The sequence below is a fragment of the Mustelus asterias genome, chromosome 6 (assembly GCF_964213995.1).
Source record: "Mustelus asterias chromosome 6, sMusAst1.hap1.1, whole genome shotgun sequence".
Lineage (NCBI taxonomy): Eukaryota > Metazoa > Chordata > Chondrichthyes > Carcharhiniformes > Triakidae > Mustelus > Mustelus asterias.
The window spans coordinates 78,019,986-78,041,695 of NC_135806.1; the positions used below are offsets into that span (position 1 = coordinate 78,019,986).

Here is a 21,710-nt window from a genome sequence, read left to right on the forward strand (position 1 = left end):
GTGTTCAATTCTGGTCACCACACTACCAGAAGGATGTGGAGGCTTTGGAGAGGGTACAGAAAAGATTTACCAGGATGTTGCCTGGTATGGAGGGCATTAGCTATGAGGAGAGGTTGGAGAAACTTGGTTTGTTCTCACTGGAGCGACGGAGGTTGAGGGGAGACCTGTTGGAAGTCTACAAGATTATGAGAGGCATGGACAGAATGGATAGTCAGAAGCTTTTTCCCAGGGTGGAAGAGTCAATTACTAGGGGGCATAGGTTTAAGGTGCGAGGGGCAAGTTTTAAAAGAGATGTACGAGGCAAATGTTTTACACAGAGGGTGGTGGGTGCCTGGAACTTGTTGCCGGGGGAGGTAGTGGAAGCGGATATGGTAGTGACTTTTAAGGGGCGTTTTGACAAGTACATGAATGAGATGGGAATAGAGGGATATGGTCCCCGGAAGCGTAGGGGGTTTTAGTTAAGTCAGGCAGCATGGTCGGTGCAGGCTTGGAGGGCCGAAGGGCCTGTTCCTGTGCTATAATTTTCTTTGTTCTTTGTTCATTTATATATAACACGAACAACAAAGGTCCCAGAACTGATCCCTGTGGAACATCGCTAGTCACAGCCTTCCATTCAGAAAAGCACCCCTCTACTGCTACCCTCTGTCTTCTATTTCTAAGTAAGAAGTCTCACAACACCAGGTTAAAGTCCAACAGGTTTATTTGGTAGCAAATACCATAAGCTTTCGGAGCGTGCTGCTCCTTCGTCAGATGGAGTGGTTATCTATTTCCAAGCCAGTTCTGTATCCATCTTGCCAGCTCTCTTCTGATCCCATGTGACTTCACCTTTCGTACCAGTCTACCATGAGGTACCTTGTCAAAGGTTTTACTGAAGTCCATGTATATAACATCCACTGGCTTTCCCTCAGCTATCATCTTCATCATTTCCTCGAAAAACTCGATCATGTTAGTGAGACACAACCTCCCCTTCACAAAACCATGCAGTCTATCACTAATAAGTCTATTTGTTTCCAAATGTGAGTAAATCCTGTCCCTAAGAATCTTTTCCAATAATTTCCCTACCACTGACGTAAAGCTCACCAGCCTATAATTTCCTGGATTATCCCTGCTGCCCTTCTTAAACAACGGAACAACATTGGCTATTCTCCAGTCCTCTGGAACTTCACCTGTAGCCAATGAGGATACAAAGATTTCTGTCAAGATCCCAGCAATTTCTGCCCTTGCCTCCCTCAGTATTCTGGGGTAGATCCCATCAGGCCCCGGGGACTTATCTACTTGAATGTGTTTTAAGACGGCCATCACCTCCTCCTTTTTGATATCAACATGACCCAGAATATCTACACACTCTACCATAGCTCCTCATCCACTAAGTCTTTCTCTTTGGTGAATACTGAGGCAAAGTAGTCATTTAGTATTTCGCCCATTTCCTCTGGTTCCATGCATAGATTCCCTCCACTATCCTTTCCCTGGCTACCCTCTTGCTCTTTACATATGTATAAAATGCCTTAGGATTTTCCTTAATCCTGTTTGCCAAGGACTTTTCATGACCCATTTTAGCCCTCCTATCTCCTTCCTTAAGTTCCTTCCTACATTCTTTATATTCTTCAAGGGTTTGGGGTACAGGTGATGGTGGTTGAGAAGAGAGAGGAAGAATCGGATGTTGGTCAAAGAAAGTAATGTAGCCAACAGACTGTAGGGCTTGGGGAAGGGGTCTAACGAGTAGCTTGTTGGGTCAGAAGGAAGCACTCATTCTCCTCCTGTCTCAAAGCAATGCAGTAAAGGCACGCATCTTATGAATTCAGTCGTTCTTACTACATCTCAGCTGCTGGGTTTCATCGAAGCATAGCTTACACAACGTAAAAATCAAACCATTGTTAAACTAAAGGCCTTATTATCATATGAAAAATTGAAAAGCTGCTTTTCACACGTGGACTGATCACTTGCCCCTTAAGACCAGGAATGGGCAGATAGTAGTCCTGACAATATTCCCTCTAAGTTGCATGGATGTGTGACAAATCACACAAAGATCTTTGATAAGGATCCATGTAATAGCCTATTGAATAATGTCAGAGCATGAAGAATGGGACAATATAGAATAGAATAGATAGCTATCCACTGAGAGAAGAGAATAGGGGTATAGAGTAACTATTCAGAACTGCATAACATGGAAAGTGAATGGATCACATGGATCAGTGCTGGGACTGCTGTTGCTCACAATTTATGTTAATAATTTTGACTTGGAGAGATACACAATTTCTAAATTTTCAGAAGATGCCAAATTATTGTCAGGGGCAGGATAATCAATAATGAGGAAGAATGCAACAAATTAAATGTTAATGAGCATACAAAATGGACATATAATTGACAAATTAATTTTAATATAGATCAGCGACGTATTACATTTTGGTATCTTCTGCAATTCTGAACAGTTACTCTTTACCCCTACTCTCTCCTATCAGTATTTCAGCCAGAAAACTATCCATTCTGATACTTGTCCCAATTCCTCATTAGGCTATTACGTGGAAACAGTTCAGAACCCTTTTGTAAGCTACATTTACTCTATTATGCTTGTCTGTCATCTGTTACCTCTTCAAAAAGTCAATGAGGTAGATCAAGCAAGACTTTCTCTTTTGAAATATGTGCTGACTATTCATTATTATATTTTTGGTTTCCATATGTGTTTATATTTTTTTCTTTAATAGGAATTCCATTTTCTTTTCACGTTAAGTTGACTTGTCTTTCATCCCCTGGATATGTTCTATTTCTCTTCATAAATATAAGTAGAATGTCAGCCCTCTGGAACTGCACCTTTTTCTAATGAATTACCAAATGTGTAATAGTGCCTTTTCTTTCTCTTCCCTAGTGCCTTTTAAAAGGCATGGATGTAATCCAACCAAATCAGGGGCTTTATCTTCCTTGAGTTTGATTTGTTAATTTAATTTTTCTCCTCTTCAGTTGAAATTGTAATATAATTTCTAATTTCATCTTCCATCTCCTTGGTAAATACAGAAGCAAAATAATTACTCAATATTTCTGTTGTTTCACTACGACTGCCTGAGATTCTATCCTGGCTGTCCTTTAGTGGTGCTATTCCCATTCAAACTTTCCTTTCTTTATTTTTGTGTGTAGAATACCTCACCATTTTGTTTTATGTTCCTTCATAAATGAAGTTCATAGTTCCTGTTTATTTTCTTCCTAATTTCTCTCTATTATTTCTTGCCATGCTCTCCCCTGCTGCCCATGTACAAATTATATATAAGCAAATTACTGCCGATGCTGGAATCTGAATTTGAAACAAAAACAGGAAATGCTGGAAAACCTCAGTAGGTCTGACAGCATCTGTGGAGAGAGAACAGAGTTACTGTTTTGAGTCTGGATGACCCATCAATTGAAGAGCTCTTTCCTAACCCTTGATTTTTCCTTCTTATCTTCATTCATCCATGGTGGCAGGATTTTGGTGCTGATACAGCGACAGGAATGGAGGCAGGAAGATGGAGAATTTCCTGGTGCAGTGCCAGACCTTAGCCATTTTAATGGAAGCAGCAAATAGTTTGTTAACTCAATTTTAAAAATCAGTTAAGTACATTAATCAACTGGAATTTTCCAGTCTGGCTGTGGGCTTCCTATAGTGTCTGGAGCCCAGCAGTTGTTTGGAGGTGGCCTGCTGGCAATAGACCAGTGGTTGGGTCAGTACTCCAGCATCACTGAGGCTCCCTGCATCCATCATACCATTCTGCCCTCAGCGGCCGGTCACCCTGTGGAATGATGGGGTGGGGGGAGGGGGGTGGAGGTGGGATCAGGATATTGAATATGATAAGCCATGATCAAAACGAACAGTGGAGCAGGCTTGAAGGGCCAAATGGCCTACTCCTGCTTCTATTTTCTATGTTTCGTATGTTTCAATGTTTCCTTTCCTCAATGCTGGTCCAGAGACTGAGGCCACTACTTCATTTTTATAAGAAACAGTGAGAGTGCATATCAAGATCAAGGTGCCATCTCTCTCTTCCGCTTACATGCAACTCCTGCTGCTGCTCCTTCAGTGCTGGAGGCCGTGTTGTTGGTCCAACTTCGAGAGCTCACCTATTTTTCTTAATTTGATGGTGAATGCAAGCACTGCCAAATAATTGGCTAATCCAATAAACATCGCTATTGGGTAGCTGTTCCTTTCACAGTGTGGGTGTCAGGAATATTTGATCCCACCTTTGAAGACCCCAATCCCAATGTGAAAACCTACCAATGGGCCGGTATTTTACTGTCCCGCCTGCCACGGGAATCGGAGCGAGCGAGGGGTGGACCATGGAACGTTCCATTGACCTCGGGCGGGATTTTACGGTTTCGGGACGAGTGAGACTGTAAAATCTCGCTCCATGGTGTCTCATTTGTGTTTTCTTTGTTCATGTTTCTTAAGCGGAATATGTGTTTCCTTGTCTTTGTTACACTGTTTTAAAAGCTTCCCATTGCTATTCTATATCATTGTTTACCAATATTGTTGTCTGTTTTATTTTCACCCCGGCACGGTAGCACAGTGGTTAGCACTGCTGCTTCACAGCTCCAGGGTCCCCGGTTCGATTCCCGGCTTGGGTCACTGTCTGTGTGGAGTTTGCACATTCTCCTCGTGTTTGCGTGGGTTTCCTCCGGGTGCTCCGGTTTCCTCCCACAGTCCAAAGATGTGCGGGTTAGGTTGATTGGCCAGGTTAAAAATTGCCCCTTAGAGTCCTGAGATGCGTAGGTTAGAGGGGTTAACGGGTAAATATGTGGGGGTAGGGCCTGGGTGGGATTGTGGTCAGTGCAGACTCGATGGGCCGAATGGCCTCCTTCTGCACTGTAGGGTTTCTATGGGTTTCTATGAAAGTCTCTATCAAGCTTCTTTCCTCAATTCTTATTCTCTCATAGAAATCATAGATTCCTTAACTCTCAAAAATTAGCATCTGCGTGCCTCTACTGATCTCTTAGTCATCAAGGTTGCCTTCCTAGTGCTAGGGCTATTTACACCTGATCTTATCTAGATGTCTGCTATTCTTGTTACTGGGATAAAGGAAGCATCTCATCATCTTCTTTGAATGTTGGCTATAGCTGTCGCACAACACCAGGTTAAAGTCCCACAGGTTTATTTGGTAGCAAAAGCCACTAGCTTTCAGAGCGCTTGCTGCTCCTTCGTCAGGTGAGTGGGAGTTCTGTTCACAAACAGGGCATACAAAGACACAAACTCAATTTACATAGAACAGTACAGCACAGAACAGGCCCTTCGGCCCACGATGTTGTGCCGAGCTTTATCTGAAACCAAGATCAAGCTATCCCACTCCCTATCATCCTGGTGTGCTCCATGTGCCTATCCAATAACCGCTTAAATGTTTCTAAAGTGTCTGACTCCACTATCACTGCAGGCAGTCCATTCCACACCCCAACCACTCTCTGCGTAAAGAACCTACCTCTGATATCCGTCCTGTATCTCCCACCACGAACCCTATAGTTATGCCCCCTTGTAATAGCTCCATCCACCCGAGGAAATAGTCTTTGAACGTTCACTCTATCTATCCCCTTCATCATTTTATACACCTCTATCAAGTCTCCCCTCAGCCTCCTCCGCTCCAGAGAGAACAGCCCTAGCTCCTTCAACCTTTCCTCATATGACCTACCCTCCAAACCAGGCAGCATCCTGGTAAATCTCCTCTGCACTCTTTCCAGCGCTTCCACATCCTTCTTATAGTGAGGTGACCAGAACTGCACACAATATTCCAAATGTGGTCTCACCAAGGTCCTGTACAGTTGCAGCATAACCCCACGGCTCTTAAACTCCAACCCCCTGTTAATAAAAGCTAACACACTATAGGCCTTCTTCACAGCTCTATCCACTTGACTGGCAACCTTTAGAGATCTGTGGATATGGACCCCAAGATCTCTCTGTTCCTCCACAGTCTTCAGAACCCTACCTTTGACCCTGTAATCCACATTTAAATTAGTCCTACCAAAATGAATCACCTCACATTTATCAGGGTTAAACTCCATTTGCCATTTTTCAGCCCAGCTTTGCATCCTATCTATGTCTCTTTGCAGCCTACAACAGCCCTCCACCTCATCCACTACTCCACCAATCTTGGTGTCATCAGCAAATTTACTGATCCACCCTTCAGCCCCCTCCTCTAAGTCATTAATAAAAATCACAAAGAGCAGAGGACCAAGCACTGATCCCTGCGGCACACCGCTAGCAACCTGCCTCCAATCCGAAAATTTTCCATCGACCACCACCCTCTGTCTTCGGTCAGACAGCCAGTTACCTATCCAATCGGCCAACTTTCCCTCTATCCCACACCTCCTCACTTTCATCATAAGCCGACCATGGGGGACCTTATCAAACGCCTTACTAAAATCCATGTATATGACATCAACTGCCCTACCTTCATCAACACACTTAGTTACCTCCTCAAAAAATTCTATCAAATTTGTGAGGCACGACTTGCCCTTCACGAATCCGTGCTGACTATCTCGGATTAATCCGCATCTTTCTAAATGGTCGTAAATCCCATCCCTAAGGACCCTTTCCATCAATTTACCAACCACCGAAGTAAGACTAACCGGTCTATAATTACCAGGGTCATTTCTATTCCCTTTCTTAAACAGAGGAACAACATTCGCCATTCTCCAGTCCTCTGGCACCATCCCCGTGGACAGCGAGGACCCAAAGATCAACGCCAAAGGCTCTGCAATCTCATCCCTTGCCTCCCACAGAATCCTAGGATACATTTCATCAGGCCCAGGGGACTTATCGACCTTCAGTTTATTCAAAACTGCCAAGACATCCTCCCTCCGAACATCTATTTCCTCCAGCCTATTAGCCTGTAACACCTTCTCTTCCTCAAAAACATGGCCCCTCTCCTTGGTGAACACTGAAGAAAAGTATTCATTCATCACCTCGCCTATCTCTACTGACTCCATACACAAGTTCCCACTACTGTCCTTGACCGGCCCTAACCTCACCCTGGTCATTCTTTTATTCCTCACATAAGAGTAAAAAGCCTTGGGGTTTTCCTTGATCCGACCCGCCAAGGACTTCTCATGTCCCCTCCTAGCTCTCCTAAGCCCCTTTTTCAGCTCATTCCTTGCTAACTTGTAACCCTCAATCGAGCCATCTGAACCTTGTTTCCTCATCCCTACATAAGCTTCCCTCTTCCTTTTCACAAGACATTCCACCTCTTTTGTGAACCATGGTTCCCTCACTCGGCCATTTCCTCACTGCCTGACAGGAACATACCTATCAAGGACATCCAGTATTTGTTCCTTGAAAAAGTTCCACTTTTCATTAGTTCCTTTCTCTGACAGTTTCTGTTCCCAACTTATGCCCCCTAATTCTTGCCTAATCGCATCATAATTTGCAAGACCCCCACCCCCCCCCCCCCCCCCCCCCCCCGGACTTGCAAAATCTCACTAACTGTCCTGTCTGGAGACAATACACATCTCTTTAATCTGTGCTTAACGCTCCCTCCATTCACATTGTCTGTACCTTTGAGACTTGATTACCTGTAAAGACTCGCATTTCAACCAAATGATTTTGTAACTTGAGTTTGTGTCTTTGTATGCCCTGTTTGTGAACAGAACTCCCACTCACCTGACGAAGGAGCAGCGCTCTGAAAGCTAGTGGCTTTTGCTATCAAATAAACCTGTTGGACTTTAACCTGGTGTTGTGAGACTTCTTACTGTGTTTACCCCAGTCCAACGCTGGCACCTCCACATTATAGCTGTCACCAGACATATTCTCCCCCGATGCTGGGTAGATTACACATTATCACTCCCTTTATTAATTCTGGGTCCTGCTGTTACCAGGCAAATCCATTACATTATCTTAAATCATACTGGTCACTACAGCCTAGATATTCACCTACTTTTCAATTCCCATTACTAGATCCAGCAGCAAATCCTTCCTTGAAGGAATTCTTACATATTGAGTTGGAATAGAGTCCTATACAAATTATAAGTGCACCATAGCCTTATTCCATTTACACAGCCCTGCTGGATAATGAATTCCAGGCTGTTTGAAATTCCCCTAAAATTATCTTGTGTTTTTTTTAAAACTTATTTTCCTAATTTGGATGCACATTTCTTGCTCTACCATTCTTTCACTATTAGGTGTTTTATACTCCACTCCTATTAGTAGGATTGATTTTTATCATTTTTTTTCTTCACATGCTATCTATTTTAGTCTTACTAATAGCTGTGTCACTTATTTCTTCTGTTATTATTTCCATTAAATCATTTCTATTTTTCTTTTCTGAAGTTGCATGTCCTGCAATATTTAGTTCCCAGGTTTAACTTTTCTGTGGCCATATCTCAGTAATCTTTACTGTATCTGCTTCATCACAATGTATCATTGTCTTGGATTCTCCTATTTTATTGCAGATATTGTATGCATTGCTGTAGATAGTTTAACTCATTCTTAATGGCAGTTCCTCCTACTTTATTTTTAACCTTTTTTTGATTCCTGTTCTATAACTATTATTTCCCTGGTAATTTTTGTTGAGCCTTCTGTTGATTGATAAGAGATCTTAGATGCATCGCAGCTAAACATTTGCAACCTTTAGGCTAATGGTTGCCTGGAGTGGAAAAGGCAATGCTGATAAGAAATGTAAGTCTACTGATGTAAAACAAGTTAAGAGATAACATTGTTTCCATACAAATCATCAGTCAGGCCTCCATCTGGAGCAGATCGTGCAGATCTGGTTACCTAACTAAAAGTGTACTCTTGCTTTCAAGGGAGCACAAAGACATGAAACCAGAATCATTGTGGCAACAGAATCAAATCAAGAAAGGTTAAAGAAATTGGGCTTGTTTTCTTTGTAAAAAGAGTTCTGAATGACTTGAACAGTCAAGATTATGAAAAGGATTAGCAAAATGAAACCCAGCAAATTGTTCAAAATTGTAAAAGGTTCAAATATTGGTGACACAAGTTAAAAATGAGGAAGTTCAAAACAACTTCCTGTTCACAAGTCAGGTTGTTGAGTGCTGAGTCTTCATTTTGGGACCAAAATGAATCATGGAAAAATACAATATCCTGGCTTTACCCAAGTTTATTTATTTAAAAAGTGGACCTTGCTGAACCAAATGATGGCTGCAACATGATTCACAAGTTGGCCAGAGTTTCCATAAATTTCTAACAGCATTGACAGGATAAAAGTTCAACTCTCATTCTTGTGGAATCTCATTATGAGGATACATTACAATCAAAGAGATCAGGGGCCAGCAGACAACTTGTTTCGATAACAAAGGGAGAGGCATTGAACCTTATTAAACCTGCAGAGGTGTTCAAAGTCACCATCTATCTCCCACGATAAACAATGGATTTTGACCAGAGGCACAAAAACTGCTCGTTAGCCTGCAACTGTCTAATTAATGGGCCACATCACATGACTGGCCTTTGCAAAGTTTTAATGTTCCAGACTCACAACTGAGTCTGCTATTTAAACTCAAGCCTGCAACAGTAAAGCAGGACTCCAGGCTGACCAACAGCCTGCATCAAGACTACATTCCTTCCATTGCCCGCTGAACAGACTGAGTCTCCGGATGCCAACCTAATTTTGCTGTATCACCATCAACTTTAAAGGAATTCTGCAAAGTCCTCTTTCAGCTAGCTAAACTGTTGCTCCTCCGTGAAAGAACCCTCACTGGACTTTTATTTTCTGCACTCTGGCAATCCAGTGAAATGATAACCATATCTTTCTATAGTGCTTTTTCTTTTAATTTACTCATAGGTGCAAAAACTCCTCTTTTCTCTCTTCTCATTGTGTGCGTGTATATGAAGTTGCAACCATTCCCCAGGTTTGAATGTGTGAATAAACTTTACTTCTGAATTAACCTGAAAGTAAGTTTGAGAGAAAATAAAAGAGTTCAGTTTTGTCCAGGAATTGTGGCAATTTGAGCTTAAGTGAGCTACATGTGGAAATACATTTGGTGAAATCTTCTATCCCCCAGGAGTCAAGGAAGAAAATGGGAGGGCCTGAAAATTAGGTTGATGTGTGGGCCAATACCCAACGCCTTCTTACCTCTTCTGGAAGTGTCGGGTTTTCCTTCCTTTAAGGAAGGAAATCTGCTTTTCTTACCTGGTCTGTCCTACATGCGTCCCCAGAGCCACAGCAATGTGATTAACTCACAACCACCCTCAGCCAGCAACGCCCATGTGCCACGAATGAATTTTTAAAAAGTAACTTCTGGATGGGAAGGTTCATGGTCAATTTTCTTGATTTGCTTCAATTCAAAGCCTTTAATGGGACAGGGGGTGGCCACCGACAGCCACCTCCTGCCCTTGCTGCTCACCCCCATGGCCCCCTCCACCCTGCGAGACCCAGATATGGGATGGGGAGGAGGGGGGGTGGGTAAGAGAGGTCTAATTCCATTTCTCACCACTGTATAGTTGACTCATTACTAACATTTTACTGAATATTTAAGGAACTATCTCACTGGAGCAATCAGACATATCCATCAAATGTCAAGGAAACTGTATTTCAATCACTGTTGAAACTTTAAAAACATTATCACCAAGGTAAATAGTTAATCAATTTTGATAAGTGCATATTTTGAAATTAATGTTGATATGACAGGATTCAATATGCAATTACATGCTGCCACAGAATCTATTGAACAATTACTATCTAAAACAAAGCAGAACACCATATCCAACTCATTAACTTATTTCAGCTGTGTACTACATATCAATTCAAAATCTATTTATTTGGAAGCAGATTAACATGCTGCTTGATTGCATGGCTGGAACTGACAGATCATTGGACAAAGGTTAACTAACTATGACACTGCCATAGTTCAATATTTTCTACTCCTAGGGACAGGAGTAGGCCCTTTAGCCCTTCAGGCTTTCTCTGCCATTTGATAAGATCATACTTATTTGGTTGCAGCCTCAACTCCACTTTCCTATTTGCCCCCAATGACCATTGACTCCTTTGTCTGTCAAAAATCTACCTAACTCATAAATTCAATGACCCAACCTCCACCGCTTTCTAGGGAACAGAATTCCAGAGTAACAACCCTCCAGAGGAAAAGAAAATCCACATCTCTATCTTATTTTGTCCCATAGTTCTCGTCTGCCCCACAAGAGAAATAATCTTCCCAGCATCTACCCTGTTAAAGTCCATCAGGATCTTTTTAATTAGATTACCTCCCATTCCTCTCAACTCCAATAGATATAGGTCCAACCTGTTCAACATTTTTTCATAAGAATTTGATCTCAAGAATCAGTCGAGTGAACCTTCTCTGAACTGCTTCGAATGTAATTATATTATTTTTGAAGAGGAGTCCAAAACCCTACACAGCATTCCAGATGTAGTCTAACCAAGGCCCTGTACAAATGCTGTAAAAATTCCCCATTTTTATATTCCATTCCCCTTGCAATAAATGGCAATACTCAATTTGTCTTCCTCATCACTTGCTGTATCTGCATACTAAAACTTTGTAATTCATGCACAAATTTCAATTCTTGTGAGTGCCGAAAAACACAGAGGTCCTGCAGTGTTCTCATCAGTTTAGTCAGATTCATAACTGAAAATTAATTTCATAGAAATCAGAGAAACCCTACAGTACAGAAAGAGGCCATTCGGCCCATCGAGTCTGCACCGACCACAATCCCACCCCAGGCCCTACCCCCATATCCCTACATATTTTACCCACTAATCCCTCTAACCTACGCATCTCAGGACACTAAGAGGGAATTTTAGCATAGCCAATCAACCTAACCCGCACATCTTTGGACTGTGGGAGGAAACCGGAGCACCCGGAGGAAACCCACTCAGACACGAGGAGAATGTGCAAACTCCACACAGACAGTGACCCAAGCCGGAAATCAAACCCAGGTCCCTGGAGCTGTTAAGCAGCAGTGCTAACCACTGTGCTACCGTGCTACCATACAATTATTTGAAATAATTGTGGGTGAGTAAACCACAATGATGCCTTAAACTCTTATGGCTTTAATGTCAAGTGTTATCTTCTGAAAGTAACACAGTATTCTGAAGAAATGGAATCCTCTCCCTAAAAGGCCAATTTTCATTTACAATTTTTAAAAAAAGGTTCACAACATACACAAGCTTCAGCTAACTTTTGTAACTATTGTAAAGCTTCACTGACCACCAAAAATGCTGCTTTCTCAACTGGATTTAGTGAAGCGCACAATGGTGCAGCATTTCCATGTATAATTGCTAGGCAATCTGTTAGCTTTTTTAAAATTAAAGATGAAATAGCTTTTAGCAATATAGTTTTATTCTACAGCAGTACTGAAATTCCTTTGGAATCTCATTGGAATAGAAGTCATAAATTACTGTTAAAAAAAAACCCAGAGTAAATGAACAAAAATTTGACTCTGAAGTACAAAGAAAAAGTACCCAACCATTTTCCTTTTTTCCTAATCTCCATTTTTAAAACATTTATAAACAATTGCGATAGTTCACTTACCAGCAAAGAAATCTGTCCTTCTTTGACTATATTTAAAATGCTTTTAATGTTTTTTGCTTCATCACTGGTCTCTCCAGGTCGTCCCATACTAATCCCATTTTTATTGCTGTTTCCTTCTTCTAGCTTGCTTTCTTTTGGGTTTTGCAGAGACAATGTCCTTGGTCGAGAGTTTGGCACAGTACCACCAACCTTCTGTCCATGTGAATTAACAAACAAACTTGAAGTTCTGCTGGTCAAATTTTTACCCTCCACTTCAGCATTCTGTATTGTATCACAGCCATCTGTTGATTGGGAGTTCTCTAAGCTGCCAGGTACATGTCTATGATGGTTTGTGACAACTGCTTTAGCTTTTTTTAACTCCAAGCTATTTACTGGTGACAGAATACAAAACTGTGTCAAGTTGGTTGGCGAGTTCCCATGCTTCACTGTTGAACAGATCCTGCTGCCATCATCGCTCATTTCCATGCCTGACTGATTCTCTGAGGCAACTTTTGTTAAAGGGCTACATCTCTGAGAAGGAAAGTGGTTTAATTTAATATAAGGCACATCCAAAATTTCATCCATATCCAAATCATAGTGCTCAAGTTCACCAAGCAAAGTGCTGCTGCCAGTGTCTTTGATCTTAAAACACTGTCCATTGTTGTGACACAAAGTATTACGATCACTTGGATTTTCAGCATCATCTTGCTTTTTGTAGTCATCTTTGAGTTCATGCTGTTCAATATCTCTATCACTTTCAGTGTTTTCTGGTTGGTGCTTTAGAGGTGAAACTCTTTTCACAGGTCTGAATTTGCTGTACACATCTGTGGTGCCTTTGGCTTTTATTCCACTGGTAATTGATGATGATGTACCTCCAGAAGGCCAGTTTGAACTAGAAACTTAACATGTGATCAAAATCATTAGTAAGCAAAAGAGTTCAGAAATGTTTTTTGGAATAATCCATTTTCACAAAGATTAAGCTCCCCCAATGTTTCGCTTACAAGAGCCACTGCCTTTAACAACACTAAAAAAGATAATTCAGCCCTTAAACCTCTGCCAATATAAACCAAAAGTTTCAATTTACATATATGAAATACTTAATATATTACATGTGTGAAATACTTAGGAAGCCACATAATGCTTGCTGGCTCATCAGGCTGGTAGTATCCTGAGCAATCTCACCAAAAATTATATTTCTAAGTGAATCAAAAGTCTTTGTTACGTTTATAACAGGATCATCTCATTTGTTAAACATTTGGGTCTCAACTGGATAAAAAATATGATCTTCGGAAATGAATTCCAATTGAAACTACATTAAAGCATATAAAAGAAACAGGAAATCAAATAAAATATTGGAGTAAAACATAGATATAATAGATAGGTTTTTGGTGTCACTCTGTGAGCTGTAAAAGAAAAGGTCCAACCTAGTCTTTGTGTGGATCGATGATTTTTTATATAGTAGTTCTGCTCTTGCAACCCATTGCTGAGGTAATGGTGTGGTTAACGATTAATAAATAAGCACACTATTTCTGAACTTATGTGGAGTATGTTTACCACAAAATGGTTTCCTAGACTTATGCTAAAATTATACAAGTTTTGTTGATATAATTAACATTTGAAAAAAATAGTTTGTGTCTAAAATATAACTTTTTGCATGCATTTTAATGGATGTAGCATGAACAAATTAGTGGCGAACAAAATATTTCAACAGATTTCTCCTATATGAACAAGAGACGGCACGGTGGCAGTGGTTAGCACTGCTGCCTCACAGCGCCAGAGACCAGGGTTTGATTCCCAGCTTGGGTCACTGTCTGTGTGGAGTTTGCACGTTTTTCCCGTGTCTGTGTGGGTTTCCTCCTGGTGCTCCGGTTTCCTCCCACAGTCCAAAGATGTGCGGGTTAGATGGATTGGCCATGCTAAATTGTCCCTTAGTGTCAGGGGGACTAGCTAGGGTAAATGTATGGGGTTATGGGGATGGGGTCTGGGTGGGATTGTGGTTGGTGCAGACTCGATGGGCTGAATGGCCACCTCCTGCAAAGTAGGATTCTATGAGAGCAATAACCATAATTCTAAGTCCCAATTGATTTGGCAAATTTATCTACTTAAAAATACATAATGCAGTATTGTATCTCAATTTTGTATTGGATGAATGAATGAACTGACTTTTTAAACTTTTTATCAGCAGTTTTCAACTTAAAGCCAAATCTAAATACAGTCATAATGTATCAGTGGGCACTTGCCTATTGAACAAAATTTATCAGGTTATGGACAATAAATTGTCTAAATGTGTACTTTAATATACCTCATAAACTATGCATCATTTCTTTTATAATGGAAAAATAACTTGCAGCTTACCAAATGCATTGAAAAAGTTATAGCTTACTAACAGACGAGTAACTTAGTAACTTTATACAAGGAATCCATTGTGTTTTTTAGATCCACAGTGCACAAGAACTATGGTTCATAGGGCTGTGCTTTTATGTTGGTTTTATTTACTTGTGAAATTCTTTCCAAGTGATATTGAAAAATGGATGCCAGATGTTTCCCAGCTGTTTTCTAATGACAGGAACCATTAAAGACCTTGATGCAGACAAATCCTGTCCAGGGTTTATGAAAACAATCCGTTGCAAAGGCAGGTCTAGACCTTTAAAAGCTGCCAACATTTTGAACTTTCTATTATGCTAGCATTGTTCTTTACCCTACCATATACAAACTGTTCAAAGAAAATCTTTGAAACGTCTTCTGTAGTAAAATAGTTAAGAAACAATGGTCCAGTACAAAACTGGTTTTTGAAAACTTATTTATTTATTCATTCAGCCGTGGGACATGGGCATCTCTGGCTAGCCAAAATGTATTGCTCAGTCCTAGTTACCCTTAAAGTGGTGGTGGTGAGCTGCCTTCTTGAAATGCCGCAGTCTGGTTTGACCCACAATGCCATTAGGGAGGGAATTCCAGGATTTTGACCCAGCGACTGCAAAGGCTTTGATGGCTAGGCCAGGATTTATTGACCATTCTTAATTGCCCTTGAGAAGGTGGCGGTGAACTGTCTGTCGTCTTGAATTGCTACAGTTCATGCGGTGTAGGTACTCGGGATGGTGAGTGACATGGAGGTGAATTCCAGGTGGTAGTGTTCCCATGTGTCTGCTGCTCTTGCCCTTCTAGATGATAGTGGTCAAAGGTTTGGAAGGTGCTGTCCAGGGAACATTGGTGAGTTCCTACCATGCATCTTGTAGATGGCATACACTGTTGCTACTGCTACTAATATTTCCCAGATTAATAAGTGCGACAGGTTTTATTTATTAAGATGGTATTTTATAAGAAAAGTGGTTAGTCATAGTCAAGAAATAGGACCAATATGACAAAGTTAACCGGGTAAATTGGCTACATCACTTTGCTTCCATATTCTACTATTCTTAACTGAGCATATAAACAATAACTGAAAACATCAAAACATCTAAAAGATCCCTTTCCTTTCCACCTCAAGAGGACTCTATCTCAGTTTCTGCATAACACTAGGGGCAGGATTTAATGGTCCTTCATGGGTGGGTTTGCAAGTTGTTGGGGGGGAGGCATAAAATACTGAGAGTGCTTTTCCCACTGCCCACTTGCCCACCTCAATCTAACCATGATTTAGGAGACAGTGGGCAAGTCCTCGGGCTGCCCGCCCACCTTTGTGCCAATTGAGGCCTTTAAGTGGCCAATTAATAACCACTCAAGGGCCACTTCCCACCCAGTTGTAATTTTCGTGGCCAAGAGGTGGAGGGTAGTGATAGGTGGGAAGCCTGACAGGTTGGAACTTGGATGGGAATGAGGGTGTGTCTCCTTCAAGGGTCCCCTTTTCCAATCACCTCCAATGGGCTGTGTTTCTAGACTCATGATGTGGAGATGCCGGCGTTGGACTGGGGTAAACACAGTAAGAAGTCTAACAACACCAGGTTAAAGGAGGGATCATAATTAATGAACAGGCTTGATTTCAATCCTGTGGTCCACTGCAACCTAGGTTGTCCATTACTGGTCTACATTTTACATGCAATTTTATATCTAACTTCTTTATATGTAACTAAAACCAATGAAAAGACTAGCTTTCAATAATTCTTCTATTTTAATTGATTAACCATTGTCAGCTAGCCAAAGTATTGTAGAAAAGAACACCAATAATACGTTAAAATATTTTGCATTGGGCAGGTGTGTCATTGCACAAATGTCTTTAAGTACATGAATTAAAATAACCATTAAACCACTTTGTTTTATCACGAGAAAAGGCCACTCAAGTATCTAATCCCCAATATATCTTCACATAAGCTCTAAATGTCTTCCAAAATGCCATGCAATGTGGATAATGTTGATCATTGAGAATGTGCATGATGATGTCCTACCAGAAGTTTCAACGACACAGAGTTTTGCAACTAAAGCTGGGATTTTCCAGCCTACCCACAGCGGGTTTTCCGATGATGAAGGTGGCTTGCCATTGGTTGCTGGTGGGATCTTCTGGTCCCACCAGCTTTATAAGTCAATGGCCATTGATGGATGGAGCTATTACAAGGGGGCATAACTATAGGGTTCATGGTGGGAGATATAGGAAGGATATCAGAGGTAGGTTCTTTACGCAGAGAGTGGTTGGGGTGTGGAATGGACTGCCTGCAGTGATAGTGGAGTCAGACACTTTAGGAACATTTAAGCGGTTATTGGATAGGCACATGGAGCACACCAGGATGATAGGGAGTGGGATAGCTTGATCTTGGTTTCAGATAAAGCTCGGCACAACATCGTGGGCCGAAGGGCCTGTTCTGTGCTGTACTGTTCTATGTTCTATTTCTGTTGATTACCGGCTGCACCATTGGAAGATCCTACTGGTGGGAAGGGCAGAAAAATCCACTCTAAGAGGTTCTACAAGTGAGTTAAGGTAATCCTGCTGGCAAACTTAACTAGCAAAATAAATTTCTTCATTAATACAATATTTTGCATTTTCCCTCATTTATTTTAAGGTGATGCACCACAGCCTAGTCAATAATGAGTTAGAAAAGCTACTTACACAGATATTACTGGTTACAGTTGAGTGACCTTCCTGGTGATTTTAGTATCATCCAACCAGAAAAGATGGAAATATATTTTAGTAGCACAATTATTAAGCCAAGCTAAGTGAGTGCATTAGAAAAGATAGCATCTTTAATAAACATATACAGTAAAAGGAATAATAGTCAAAAGGGAGGGCAACTAAAGATCATTAAGAAAATCTTCTGGTTGAGACAGAGGACAGGTTTTTTTTCATTTACTGGATGTGGGCATCGCTGGCTAGGTCAGCATTTATTGCCCATCCCTAGCTGCTCTTCAGAAGGAGATGGTGAGCTGCCTTCTTGAACTGCTGCAGTCCCTGAGGTGTAGGTATACCCACAGTGCTGTTAGGCAGGGAATTCAAGGATTTTAACCCAGTGACATTGAAGGAACAGCGATATATTTCATGTCAGGATAGTGAGTGACTTGGAGGGAACCTCCAGGTGGTGGTGTTCTTAGGTATCTGCTGCCCTTCCTTCTAGATGGTGTTGGTCATGGGGATAATAATAGTTAGGATAATAAGGACTTTGCATCTATCTTCATAAAGGAAGAGGATGCTGCCAATATAACTGTAAAAGAGGAGAGAGAGTAGAAAATTGGAAAAATAAATAAATAGATAAAGAAGGTATTTATAAAGTCAGCAGCTCTCAAAGTAGAAAGGTCACCCAGTCCAGATGGGGTCTGGTTGCTGAGGGAAGCAAGAGAAGAAATAGCAATGGCTCTCAATACAATGTTTCATACCTTCTTAGATACAGGAATGGTGCCAAAGAATTGGAGGGTTGCAAATTTCCAGTCATGTACAAAATTCTACTGGCAATATCACGAGTTGTGCTGGCATTTTCTAATGGGACACCAATTCAAAATTGGCCTTCATTTCCCAGTTCTACTAGAGCTCCCTTTTGTGAATGGAGGGTTAAATCTGGTATCTGTAGGTCTGATATCCCAATGTCGGTGTGGGGAAACTTTTGAAGACAATAATCTGGTACATAATTAATTGGCATTTGAAAGAAATGAAATCTAGCAGATTTGTAAAAGGCAAATCATATCTGACAAACTTGATTGAGTCTTCAGTGAAGTCATGGGGAAGATTGATGAGGATACTGTGGTTGATGTGTGTGTGAACTTTAAAAAGAGGTTCGATAAAATGCCACATAATAGACCTCGTTAGCGAGATCGAATCTTCTGGCATTCAAGGGTCAGTGGCAGTTTATCTACAAAATTGGCTCTGAGACAGAAAGCAGAAAGTAGTGATAAACAGTTGTTTTTCAGACTGGAGGGAGCTATTCAGTGGTATTCCACAGTGGTTGACGCCAATGCTGCAAATCTTTTTGATAGACATTAATTAACTGAATGTGGGGAATAAAAGACATAATTTCAAAGTAAAGATAGACGGGAAATGAGATTTGATGAATGCAAATGTTTTTGAAGGAAGAATGAGAAGCAAAATAATTTCCTCTACTTAAAGTGGCCATGCTCGCAAAAATGCGAACTGCTGCTATATGCAATTGCTGGTATAATGTTTGACAGACTTTTTTGGTGAGCATTACTGTCATACACTGAAGAGCCATGAAATTAAAACTGATATACCTATAACAAAATGAGAAAATGCAAAAGATAAAACATTTCTGTAGGAGTGCACAGCTGACCAATCTTGGAGGTTCTGTATTTCATGCATGTTAGGAAAATTCACTTTGTCATTTTTATCTGTATATGTAGCTCACCTGCTTTAATGCTGATTGAAAGAACTATTAAAATGATCATTGAGCAACTAACAATCCTGTTCAAGTTTGACCTAACATCATAATAGTAGCTAGTGTCAGTCCAGTGAGCTGATTCTTGCCTGGTTGAGCAAACTAGTGAGCAAGCACGACTACTCTGAACAAATGGAATGTTTGAAATTGATGTTAATGTTGTTTTTGAAGGATATAAGTGATTGTCAATTTTAAATATGGATACTTTTATGGTGGGAACTGTAAAAACAAACTGATATAATTTTAAAACAGTGCAGGAACAGAAAGACATATTTCACATACCCAAATCCTTGAAGCAGGGAGGAGAAGTTATCAGGTTGTTAAAAATAGTCAAAGGGATCAATAAAAGCGTACCGTACAAAAGCAAGAAGGTTGTGCTAAAGCTTTATGCTGGAGCTTTTGTGTCCAATTCTCGGCATCATGCCTTAGGAATCAAATCAAGGTTTTGTAATGGGCCAAAGTAGATTGACCAGAATGGCATCAGGGATGGGGGACGTCTGGCTATTTGACAAAACAAAGGAAGCTGTGATTGTTTTCATTTTCGTTTGAGCAGAGGGAGGCTAAGAAAGAGAGGAGTTTGACATTATGAACTGCTTTGATAGAGTTGAAACAGTTTCTACTGGAAGGAAGGTGTGTAGCCAGAGAATACAGACAGTAGATCATTGGCAAAAGAACCAGGAGGAGAGGAGTTTTTCTTTAATGCAGTGAGATTTTATGTTCTGGAATCCTGCGTCTAAAATAGTGGTGGATGCAATTTATTTAAAAATTCTTTGATGGAATATGGGTGTCGCTGGCTAAGCCAGCATTCATTGCTCATCCCTAATTCCCATTGAGAAGGTGGTGGTGACCTGCCTTTTTGAACTGCTGCAGTAGTAGGCACACCCACAGTATTGTTGGAAAGTGAATTGCAAAATTTTGAGCCAGTGACAGTGAAGGAACAGTGATATACTTCCAAGTCAGGATGGTGTGTGGTTTGGAAGGAAATTTGCCTGGATGTTGGTATTCCCATGCATCTGCTCCCTTTGTCCTTCTAGGTGGTAGAGGTCACAGGTTTGGAAGATGCTGTCAAATGAGTCTTGGTGAGTTGCTGCAGTGAATCTTGTTGATGGTACACACTGCTGCCGCTGTATGCCGGTGGTGGAGAGATTGAATGTTGAAAGTGGTGGATGGAGTACCAATCAAATGGCTTCTTTGTCTTGGATGATGTTGAAACTCTCGAGTGTTGTTGGAACTGCACTCATCCAGATAAATGGAGAGTTTTCCATCACATTCCTGACTTGTGCCTTGGAGATGGTGGGCAAGCTTTGGGGAGTGAGGAGATAAGTTGCTCACTGCAAGATTCCCAGCCTCTGTCCTTCCCTTGTAGCCACAATATTTATACAGCTTGTCCAGTTCAGTTTCTGATTAATAATAAGCCTCAGGATGTCAATGGTGAGAGATCCAGCAATGTCATTGAATGTCAAGGGGAGATAGCTGAATTCTCTCTTGTTGGAGATGATCAGTGTGTGGTACTTGTATGTCGTGAATGTAATTTGCTATTTATCAACCCAAGCCCAAATGACTGAGCTCTGTTACACATGGGCACAAACGGCTTCAGTAGCTGAGGAGTTGTGGAGGGAACAAACACTGTAAATATTAGCGAATATCACACTTCTGACCTTATGATGGAGGGAAGGTCATTGATGAAGTAACTGGACTTGGTTGGGCTGAGGACACAACACAGAGGAACTCCTGCAGCAATGTCCTAGGACTGAGATGATTTATCTCCAACAACCACAATCAAATTCAGTCTTAACTTTGAAAAGGAAAACAATTGTAGAACTATGCAGAAGGAGATGGGCTGACTAGAGACCTCTTCCAAGGAGATATGGCCTCCCTACTTCTGTGATATGATTCTATGATTCCATGAATCAAATCAACTATTAGCATTGCATGCTGCAATGCATTTTGGCAGCACAGTCCACAATTATCTGAGCGAATTCGCTAAGATCATTGTGGACTAGGCCTCTCTCTACTCAACACTGCTAGTGGTTAGGTGGATTGGCTATGCTGAAATTGCCCATTAGTATCCCAAGATGTGTAGGTTAAATGAATTATGAAATGGGAAATGTGTGACGTTATGGGGATAGGGTGGGGAAGAGGGCCTGGGTAAGATACTCTGTCAGAAAGTTGGTGCAGACCTGATGGTCTGTATGGCCTCTTCTGCACTGTAGACTGTAGGGATTCTTTAGGGCAATCCTACCTTCTCGTCCCACCGGTTGATTGGCAGAGCAAGCCGGTAAGATCACGAGAGAGGCAAATAAATAAGGTTTGCGCCTGATTTCTCACCTCGCGTGTTATTACCAGCACTGGATATCCGATGAGATCAGCCTCACAACCAAAATGTGGAGGGGGGGCTGGGGGAGGGGGGAAAGATGGACAATCGACTGGGTCGGGAGGACAAGCGATTGGCCGGTCCATACAGCGGGGGGAGTATTGGCTATG

At 41.3% G+C, this 21,710-nt stretch overlaps 1 protein-coding gene across 4 annotated transcripts in view; it reads right to left on the minus strand.

Annotated features, from left to right (window-relative positions):
- sncaip (synuclein, alpha interacting protein) overlaps nucleotides 1-21,710 on the minus strand; it is a 145,026-nt gene that overhangs the window by 47,343 nt on the left and 75,973 nt on the right. For all 4 annotated transcript variants that reach the window (XM_078214598.1, XM_078214601.1, XM_078214599.1 and 1 more), the window contains one exon: nucleotides 12,445-13,322. In XM_078214598.1, the coding sequence (XP_078070724.1) occupies nucleotides 12,445-13,322 (878 nt within the window). The remainder of the gene's footprint in view (nucleotides 1-12,444; nucleotides 13,323-21,710) is intronic.